This window comes from Symphodus melops (assembly GCF_947650265.1).
Source record: "Symphodus melops genome assembly, chromosome: 6".
NCBI classification, from domain to species: Eukaryota; Metazoa; Chordata; class Actinopteri; order Labriformes; family Labridae; genus Symphodus; species Symphodus melops.
Window position 1 is genome coordinate 1,359,764 of NC_136696.1, and position 11,271 is coordinate 1,371,034.

The following is an 11,271-nucleotide window of genomic DNA, read 5'->3' on the forward strand; positions in this document are numbered from 1 at the left end:
ACAATGTGCTGCTGAGATTGTATTTTCTCCGACGCTCATAAACGCCTCGTTCGAGACGATATTTGGCGGTAAGCGCGAGCGCTTTTTGTCTTCATCCACATAAATATACCGATAAGTGATGGTTGGCAAAAAGAAGGAAAAATGACACAAGAACTGAATATTTTCAAACTTTTCAGCGAGACAAGGACAGGAGAAACGCGTGAGTACACTGAGATTTTATTATATTAATATTTATGAACGTTTAAACTTTAAAGGACGGGTATTAAGTGGAGCTAGCAGGATGAGACACAGCTAATGTTAGCATTAACCAACTGAAATATTGTAAGGATCGATATTTATACTCTTAATAATTAAACTATTGCCAGTGATCGCTGATTAAAATGTGATTACATATACTTTAAATATTGAAATGTTTATGAAATTAATCAATAATCAAACATGCTGCTGTTTGTCTCTGAAAACAGTATCAGACAGTTTGCTGGTTTCTCAGTGTAAATAAAATATTTAAAAACTCTGATTTATGTTGGATGTAATTCACTTTTATATGTTAGTCTTTCTAAACCTGTTAACATCTGGTTTAATGTTTCTGTACAGAAGAGTTCTCTTACTGTGCAGCTGTTTGTCCTCACCATAGACTGTAAGGTCCCTACACACCAAACTGTCACTGGGATTTAATGAGCCTTATTGTTGCCATAGAAACAAGTTATCAAACCCAATAGTAAAGCAGCTGAGGGGAGAAGTTATCAGCCATTTGATTTGAGGTTTGGTGTATATGTGCTTTCACCACGATTATTATAGTGTACCCGATCGAGTCGTAAATATCGAGCTGCTTCCAACGAAAAACTCACAAGAGCCAATGAGAGCAAGCGAGCTGACCGCTAAGCCACCTGATGCTGCGTACTTTGACAGCTCACCATAGATTTCGGTTTCCTGCCGCGAAACAGCTTTTTTGCACGGCCTATTAAAAAAAAAAACACGGCTTTGAAATTATTGCACGGCTTGACCGAGGCCGTGCAAATATCAACATTTAATAGACGTGCTTACTACACGGGTTTCTATACGGTGCGCTAAATATCTGATTAGGCTACATTCTATTTCAGGCAAAGAATAAGTTTGCCGAATACCGGTACTGAAAAGCTTAAGCCTGATCCCATTTGCGTTTCTACAGCCACCCGTGCCCTATTTGGTAGACGGCGTGTCAGCCGGATAACGATAGCCGCTGTGTACATAGCGTCATATGATAGCAGCTAACCGCTAACCGCTAACTAATAAATTCAACAACGGAGAAAAACGCTACACAAACAAAACCAACGCTGGAAGACATCCAGCAGCTCATCCACTCTGTCACTGTCATGTGACTCTTTATTACAAGAACTCAATCCAGCTTTGTTTCATAGAAGGCTGTGTGCGGCAAGGAGAAATACAGATGTCAACAATCAGCTGTGTTACAGTCAATGGTTTAAACATGGCGGAATTTTGTTTACCAACGTAACACGGGAAGTGACGATTCTTTCACCCAATCAACGAACTGCAGTGTTTAGCTCCACCTTTTCGGGTCAAAAAATGGGACGCTTCAGCCGGCTCTACCTGTCCATCAAACCCACATCGGCCGCCGCACAGTTCATTATCTATGGGAAAACACCGCCCTCCTCAGGCACTTCACCAAAACGACAGGTAAGAAAAATAAGCCGTATTTACGACCCATAATTTGAACATGAACTGTAGGATTTTAACGCAATTCTCTTGTTTGTGTGTCGGCCTGTGGGCAAGAACATGATAGCCAGAAGACAGCCGATTATGTTGCATCACCATATCTATTGAAATAGATCTCTTAGTTAGCCGAGGCTACCTGCGCCTCATTCGCTGGTTGTTGACGCAACGTCATTGGCGATTGACAAAGGGCGCCAATATGCGACATTTCTCAACAAAAGTGTAAAGGCGATGGATCGAGGTCCATCTTAGAATTTGTGAAGGTAATAGAACATAAGCCATGTTTCCATTATAGTTTTGCGCATTTCTATTGTAATGGAAACATACATGTAAATATCATGCAAGAACATATGCCTACGGTAAGCTGGCTAGCTATCTGTGGTGCATACCTTTAGCAAGCCTATAGCCTATTGACGGCTACTCGGTGCAGCTCCGTGAAACAATCACTTAATTTTACGTGTTTCCACCATATTCCACAAAAGCTAATAAGCAAAGCCACCATCAAAGCTAAAAAAATATATAATTTCAGCTGAGAAATGTTCGCCTTGTTTGTTAGAACTCGACAGCCGCCACACAACGTCGCTCTGTTCAGCGCTGTAGTGTGGCAGCTGTCGGCCGTAGCGTGTGGTTGAAGGAGTAGCCTAGCCCGACAGCAAAGAGCATTTAGGCTTATTTTCCAAATTAGCCTTAAAACTTGCAGCACCATATATGATATGCTTTCTAGGCATTTCAATTTTTTTTTATTATTATTATTTCAGAGGACAGTAGAGACTGTGCCTGACTCGCAGCCCGGGCCATCATCATTGCAGCCTGGGCCATCTAGGCCTACATCAACATCATCTGTCACCATCATAAATAAGACAAGTGTGAACACCACCACTACTGCCTTGAGAATAGATCATGATATGTGAAGTTTGTTCAGGGATGGCCTCAGGATGACCAATTCAAAGACTGATTGTGGCACGATACGCTTACCAATAAGATGTACTGCCTTTACTGCAGGGAGGCGGGCCTTCGTGGGGTCTGGGCTGAAACTGGCACTGACAACTTCAAGTAGGGCCATGTTTCTCACATAGGCTATGTAATAGAAACACAAATAATAATGTTTTTTGTTTCAAATATTTTTATTGAATCTTTCACATGTCATCCATCAAGCAATTTTCCTTCACTTTGTTTTTTGATTGAACACAAAGGGAAATAAGAAGACCAGAAATGCAAATAAAAAATAAAATAATAATAATGTGCAAAAGAACCCCCACCCCCCCATTACCCCCAGGAGTGCTACCAGTCAGTGTCTACCATGCAGGTTGTGTTTCAAATCAACCAGATTCAGCCTTTTAGGTAGGAGATTAAGGGGTGCCAAACCTTTTCAAACTCTCCAAGTTTGTCCTGAAGAATGAATCTTATTCTTTCTAAATGCAGAGTGCCTGTCAGCTCAGTTAGCCAGAGTTTTACTGTCGGTACTTCCTTCTTCTTCCAGAACAGAAGAATGAGCTTCTTAGCCGTAAGGAGCCCATAGGATAAGAGATGTTTGTGAGCTACGCTCAGCCTCCTTTGCCTTTCTGATAATCCTAAAATAATCAATATTGGATCAGGTTCAATTTCCTCCCCTAATATTTTGGAGAATAATCTAAATATTCCTCTCCAGAATTTCTGCAAGTTTGGGCACAAACCATAATTATGGAGTAAGGTTGCCTCTGGTGAACCACATTTGTCACATTGAGGTGAGATTTCAGGAAAGAATCTATGTAGTTGTAATTTTGTATAATGTAATCTATGCAGCACCTTAAATTGTATTAAGTTGTGTCTTGCATTAATTGAGCATTTATGTATGTGTTCAAGACTCCTGTCCCAGGTATCATCTGGTATCTGTACACCCAGTTCAGTTTCCCAATCTGCTTTAATGGTGTTTGTTGTAGTCGGGGCTATATTCTGCAGTGAGTTATACAAGTGAGAGATCACCTTTTCAGACCCAGCAAAATGTTTCAGACAACCATCCAGTTTATCTGGTCCTGCACTCTCAAAGTTGGGGAGGTGTGCTCTCACATAACTCCTGACCTGAAGGTATTTAAAAAAGTCCTGTTGTGTGAGAGTGTATTTAATTTGGAGCTGTTGGAAAGATGCAAATGTCCCCCCCAGGTACAGATCACCCACCTTAGATATTCCCATCTCTCGCCACGCAAGGAAACCGCCATCTATGTTGGAGGGAGCGAATGAGGGATTTGCCACTATGGGTAATGAGAAAGACACCATCCTAAGATTAAAATGTTGGGATATTTGTTTCCAAATGCGTATAGTGTTATGAATAATTGGGTTATTGTTGTAGTTTACTTTACTTAGTGTCACCGGTGACAGGACAACTGCGCCGATGGTAAACGGTAAGCATTCCTCCCGCTCCATCTCCAAACCACTAGGTAGCACAGCTGTGTCATCCAGCCAATAAATAATGGAGCGGATGTTAGCAGCCCAGTAGTAATATATGAAATTCGGGAGGGCCAGGCCTCCACTCGATTTTGGTTTACAAAGGTGGGCTTTTCGTATTCTATGTATTCTATAATCCCATATAAATGACAGAATAATCGAATCTAATCGTTTGAAGAATGCTTTAGTGATAAAAACAGGTATATTCTGCAGAAGATATAACAGCTGTGGAAGGAATATCATCTTAACAGCATTTATTTTACCAATTAGAGAGATAGGGAGCAACCTCCAAAATTGTATGCTGTTTTGCAGTTTGCTTATAAGGGGGTCAAAATTAGCCTTAAACAGTGAATTATATTGCCTAGTGACTACTATGCCTAGGTATGTAAACCTCTCTTTTGTAATCTTAAAAGGGACTTGTTGAAGCCACTGACAATCTGTTATATGGACTGGCATAAGTTCGCTCTTATCCCAGTTTACTCTGTACCCTGCAAAAGTCCCAAATAGGTCAATCAAGGACAGAATCGATTTAATAGATGTTTGAGGTTGGGATATAAAGAGGAGGATATCATCTGCATAAAGGGATATTTTATTTGTTGTATAATTTGTATTGTATCCATAAATTTCCTTGTGTGACCGAATGCTCTCGGCAAGTGGCTCTATCGTTAGAGCAAAGAGCAAGGGACTTAATGAACAACCCTGCCTTGTTCCTCGACATAAATTGAATTTAGGTGAAAGCGTCTGGTTAGTTAGTATCCTAGCATGGGGGTTGTTATATAATAATTTTATCCAAGAAATAAACCTATCACCGGTTTCAAATTTCTCAAGAACTGCAAACAAATATGGCCATTCGACCTGGTCGAACGCCTTTTCAGCATCCAAAGACAGAATCGATAGGTCCTCTTTGGAGGCCCGTGAGGAATACATGACGTTGAAAAGGCGTCGTAGATTTAGAAATGAATGTCTTTGAGGTATAAACCCAGTCTGATCTGGGTGTACTAATTTACCTATTAAAACACTAAGTCTTTGGGCCAAAGTTTTTGTTAGAATTTTTTGATCCGTGTTTAATAAGGATATAGGTCTGTAAGATCCGACCTCCTCCAGATCCTTACCTTTTTTGGGGATTAAAGTGATAGTCGCCTCATTTAATGTATGTGGAAGTACTCCACTATCAAACGCCTGTCCATACATTCTATTCAGATAGGGTGCCAGCAATTTGTTAAATTTTTTATAGAATTCATTACCGAACCCATCCGGTCCTGGAGTTTTACAGTTTTTAAGGGATTTTATTGTTTCTGAGATTTCTCCTATTGTAATATCAGCTCCCAGGAAGTCACGGTCCGCCTGATCTAATGTTGGGAGTTTACACTTGTCCAGGAATGTTTGCATATCCCCTGGAGTTGCATTCATTTGAGAGCTATACAAAGTCTCATAGAACTGCTTAAATCTGTCATTTATAGCTTTATGTGAAGTTAGGAGCTCCCCAGTGCCCGATTTAACTCTATGGATCACACGTTCACTCTCTTGATTACGCAGTTGCCTAGCCAATAATTTATGCGGTTTATCGCCAAACTCAAAGTATTTCTGTTTTGTAAACATAAAGGCTTTACTAATCTTGGCTGAAAGTATTTTATTAAGTTTGTATTTCAGCATTAGAATTTGGTTAAATTTCTCTTTGGAGGGACATTTTGCGTTTTCCATATCAAGTCTATGTATTTCCTCTTCCAACCTTGACTGCTCCTCTCTATTGCGTTTCCTCTTAGAGGCTTGGAATGAAATAATACAGCCCCTTAGGTAGGCCTTAAATGTCTCCCACAATAAAGAGGGAGCAGTTTCTGGTTTGTCATTTGTTTCGAAAAATGTATCAATATGTGTTTTAATATATTCACAAAAAACTGAGTCAGTTAGAAGCTGTGGATGAAACCTCCAGTTTCCTTGATGTCGGTCTGCCTCACCTAGTCTCAACGAAAATGTCACTGGGCAGTGGTCAGAAATAATAATGTTATGGTATTTCACGTTACCTGCGCATGGTAGTAATTTACCGTCAACCAGAAAGTAGTCTATTCTTGTGTATACATTATGGACATGAGAGTGAAAAGAGTATTCTCGGCCTGTTGGATTAAAAGCCCTCCATAGATCACACAGGTTCATGTTTTTAATATAAGTGTTGAGGAGCTTACTCGTATTGGATGGAGCTATGCTTTGAGTCGATGATCTATCCAAATGCTGGTCTAATGCACAATTGAAGTCACCACCAATAATCAGGTTAGTATTAGAGATGTCTGGTATCAACCCGAGCACCTTCTTAAAAAAATCTGGATCATCCTGATTGGGTCCATAAATATTTAACAATGTAACATGCCTTGAGTATAATTCTCCCACCACCAGTACATACCTCCCCTCTTTGTCGGCAACAGTAGAATGGTGTTTAAAAGGGACATCTTTATGAATTAAAATGGCTACTCCTCTGGACTTAAATGGAAAGGAGGAGTGATAAATTTGATTTATCCATTTACATCTGAGTCTGAGATGTGAATCTCTCTTCAAGTGTGTTTCCTGCAAGAACATAACCCCTGACTTAAGAGATTTTAAGTGAGCCAACACCTTGCCTCTTTTAACTGGCTCATTGAGTCCTTTCACATTCCAGGAAGAAAATAATATTTCCCCCATCCTCTCCTTTGTTCCCCCTACATTATTCTGTGCCATAATCCTGTATCAAAATCCTGTCTACCGGGTAGCACTCCTCCCACCCATCCCCTAACCCCCTGACTTTTAAAAGAAAAGCCATTAACTTGCAACATTATTAAACTGCAACAAAAAAAAAGGAAAACAAAGATACAATAAGATACAGCAATAAGTGCAACTGTGAATGCCTCTTACACTACTCCCTGATAGTCCTAGTGTCTATGAATTAACACAATAACAGCTCTACATTGGTTAATATGTTAACAATAACAAAACAGGACCAAAAGTCCAGGTACTTATATCCATTAAGGTTATAAGAACAAAAATACTCCAACCCACTGCCTACTACAAATGAGGAATATAGAAATTGTAAATTATGATGTTCATAATAATAGTGGGAGTAGACAGCTTATAGAGATTAAACAGCTTATGAAAGTTGAACAAACCAGTCCCAGTTTTCAGAGAATCATCAGTCCACCTTAATATAATCAAATACTACGTTACCGTCCCGATCTTCTATTCTGCGTTAAAGTGGCGTTCTGCATAAGCGAGGGCTTCTTGGGGGTCAGTAAACATTCGCTCTCTGCCATCATGGGTCACCCGCAGCTTCGCTGGATACATGATTCCAAATCTGACCCCGGGTTTATCCCGGAGCATTTTCCTGACCGGTGTGAAGGCGGCTCGCGCTTTGGCAACTTCTTGGGGAAGGTCTCTGAACATCTGGATCCGCTGTCCCTGGAAAGTTAGGTCTTTCTTGCTAGTGATCCGGCGGAAGATGTCATCAAAGTCGTGCCCATAGTGAATTTTTAAAATGAAGTGGCGCGGTGGTTCACCATCTCCTGGTCGCTGCCGGAGAGCTCTGTGGGCACGATCGATAATCGGCTTTTCCTTCAGCTCCAGAACTTCTTTTAACAAGCCCGCTGCAAATTCCCTGGGCGCTTTCCCTTGCTCCATTCCCTCTTTCAGGCCCGTGATCCTCAGATTCTGTCTCTTTGAGCGCCCTTCTAAATCCAAACATTTCCCGTTAATGCGGTCAACTTGTCTGGTGAGATGCTTCACCTGCGTCTCCAGCTCTGCCACTCTGTCCGCTGTGTCGGTCGCTGACTGCTCCAGTCCCTGTAGCGTTTTAACCTGTGACTCGGTCTGTATTTTCAGAGCCGTGATGTTTGAGTCAATCTCTGATTTCAAAGCAGCAATTTCCGCTCTCAGTGTGACCGAGACATCTGCAATTTTTTCTTCTATCTTGTCACAAATATCCGCTTTTACCGTGTGCAGCTCGGAGCGTAAAGATGCTATTGCGGCTAGCACAGCGTTATCATTAGGATTAGCTGCGATTGTATCACCGCCATAACCTTCCGGCCAGTCCGCGGTTCCACTGGGGCCCTCTTCAGCGAGATCACCTTTTGGCTTATTTACTTTCTTTGGGTTTGGCATTCTTGGGTCCCTGAAGTAGGTCAACTTCACAAGTACCTGAGACGTCGAACTTTAGCAAGAAACAACAATAAAAGTGTCCTTATTTTGTTAAAAGTGGAGTTTTAAGTCGAAATCAGCGAGAGCTGTTGAGAGACTATCCGCTCATAGCTCCCCCTGGCGGCCCATAATAATGTTTTTTATGATAATAATGATACTCTTAAATTATTTTTAATTGTTATGGCCTCACCCCATTCATTACTATTATGTAGAGCTGCAGCTATTGAATATTTTACTTACTTTACTTTACTGTGTACGTGAAACAGAAACACTATTTGTTATTTTGGCCGGTGAATTTTTTCATCTAACTGCCACCTTGGCGGGTGTGAAAAATGTAATTTCGGACCCTGAACCAGGTGGTCTTCTCAGCCAGGATTTCATCCACACTCTATTTTTCCTTTTTTTGTTTTTCAGGGCAAAACAGAGCGCACGCCAGGACAGCTGTTCTGAACTCACAGTGAATAGAGCGAGTTTCTGTGACATCAGGAATCAGTGCTGTGAAATCGTGACAACAAACGTTGAGTGTGTGGTCTCCCGAGTCTTGCCGAGTCGTCTAGTGTGTGCGTTCAGAGGTTTCTAAGATTAGAAAAGGGTCGAAAATGTGTTTTATGTCTGTGCTCTCCTACATTTCTACATCATGTAAGATTATAAAATCATCTAGTGTGGCCAGCTTTAGTCTTTACTGGTCTGAAAACAATAACTATTGTTGAAGATGATCCCAGCTCACTTTGTTTTAGTTTACTGACTGACTGTCTAAATACAGTCAGCTTGGATTAATGTTTTTTACTTTGATTCCAGCAGAGGGAGACATTCATCAAGAAACCTGAACAAACTAAAGTCATCAGTGTTTCAGTTCCAGGAAATAAACAGAAGAGGAAGAGAAACTCTGAGCTGATTCCAAGAAAACACGCAGTCACAATGAAAGTGAAAGTGTTCAGTCAGTCAGAGCACAGGCTCCATTTTAAATCAACAGGAGGACAAACACATCTGACACGGGGTGAGTTTAATTTAACATTATTCTGACGTTACTGTTCTAACCTCAGGTTCATGCTTAGTAATAATTTAAACTGATCAGAGACAGTACAGGATCAGCTCTGTGAACGTGGAGTACTTCCTCTTTTCTCAGCTTTTAATCAACAAGTAAGGTCAAGTAAAAGTTGTGTAGCTAAAAATCTGAATCGTCCTGAATCAGACTTGTTTGTCAGGACTCCTGCGGTCGACGCTCTCAGTCTGTGTTGCTGGTTTTCTCTCAGATGAAATAAAGTCCAGAGGACGTCAGTGCTTATGTTCCACATTCATGTTAGATAATCTCCACCTCCTCAAAGTAGTTATGATAAATAATGGATCTTAATAAAATGTTATCAGTAACTAACGTCTCAATAAAACATCTATCTGACCAAAGGTGGTTTTATGACAGGATTTGATCCTTACAGGCATCACAGACTTTGTTTTATATCCTTCTAGAAATAAAACTGTTGCTCCAAAGGTCATAAATGCTGTTAAATATAAACATACTACTTTAACCCTTAGATGCCCCTTTAAAATACTTACGTTATGCACCCTTCACACTAAAAAGTGTAAATAAAAACTTATAATTTTTTTTTTGTTTGTTTTTTTATAATGTCATGAATCTGCATCAGTCCTAATCATACATATCAAATGTTAATGAATTTTTTTAGTTTTTTAACCCTTAAATTGCCATTTTTTTTGTCATGATGCAACCCTATTTTATGGTCTAAAATACACAATAAATGATGTTTTCAATATACTTCATGACAACTTGATTATTACAGCCTGGTATATGAGAAAGATTAGCAACACAATTTATTTATATGCATTGTTATTTTTTGTTCCGTGTCAAATACTCACACTATGTAACCTTAAGCCTTACCATATTTGGTAAAAATGACATCATCAGGAGGGGACTCCCTCAGAGCACACACTTAAAGCCCCATGCTTCAAATTAAGGGGAGAAATGAGAAGATGCATGTTTTATACTTCATATTCAAGCAGGATCAAAAATAGTGATTATTATATAATAATATATAATCATTATTATAATAGTGATTATAGAACATTCAAAAATACACAACCTTGAATAAATCAACAATATGCATGAATAAAGGATAAAATATGCAAGAAATATAAAGTCAAAAACACTAAAAAGTGCAAAGGTGCGATCAAGGGTTAATGTTTGAAGTTTAAAATTCTAAACCTCGATATCATCAGACACACAGGAAGGATAAATGTTTGAACTAAATGTATATCAAACCCTAAAAGCAGACCAGGGTCAAATACCAAGCAGGGAGTCAGATCAGAAGGACAAATCAGGTTAAGATCAAAACAAAGTGCAGTGATGTGTTTGATCAGGTACTAAGGCAGACAGGAAGAGAGGCAGAGTCACATAAAGGTTCACATTAGGGGGCGCTAGTAGCCAAGTGGTTGGTGTCATTTCCTGCTCTCTCTCTCTCTACCTGATTTATGAATCTGTCTCTACTATTAAATCATTAATAAAAGGACCACAGTAGGTATTAAAATATGGAGGCTTGACCATCTCTATTTAACATAACCTTCCTGTTTGTGTCTTACCTGTATGTCTTCCTTGTCCTCAGGTCGATGTACCATGAACGTCATTGATTGTCCTGAGCAAACTGGAGATCAGAAGATGAGTGATGGAGGAGACAATGAGGAGGACAGAGCAGAGTCTCCTCTGTCCAGCTGTCTCTCTATGAAGAGTGACAGGTCTAAAGATTTTCCTCTAAACTTCAGTAATGAACCAGGACCCTCAGATCAGAAGTAAGAAAACTTCTTTAAATCCCCAAAATGTCAAACTACAAAAATGTGCTTGTTATTAAGAACAAGAGTTGAAACAATAGAATAATTTAACAGACATTTGATGCATGTTTGTGAAACAGTGATTTTATTTACACCACTGACTTGAGTCAAGAAAATATTGTAACACTTCCCAAGAGACTCAACAGCATT

The 11,271-nt window shown here is 39.8% G+C and overlaps 1 protein-coding gene across 1 annotated transcript; it reads left to right on the top strand.

Annotated features, from left to right (window-relative positions):
• LOC306825811 (uncharacterized protein) lies at positions 1-11,086 on the top strand (the record flags this gene model as incomplete). Its single annotated transcript, XM_079346767.1, has 6 exons — positions 1-68; positions 177-199; positions 1,535-1,674; positions 8,701-8,803; positions 9,085-9,283; positions 10,899-11,086. The coding sequence occupies exons 3-6, from the start codon at positions 1,631-1,633 to the stop codon at positions 11,084-11,086; spliced, it is 534 nt and encodes a 177-aa protein (XP_079202893.1). The 5' UTR covers positions 1-68; positions 177-199; positions 1,535-1,630.
• Between the last annotated feature and the right edge of the window lie 185 nt (positions 11,087-11,271).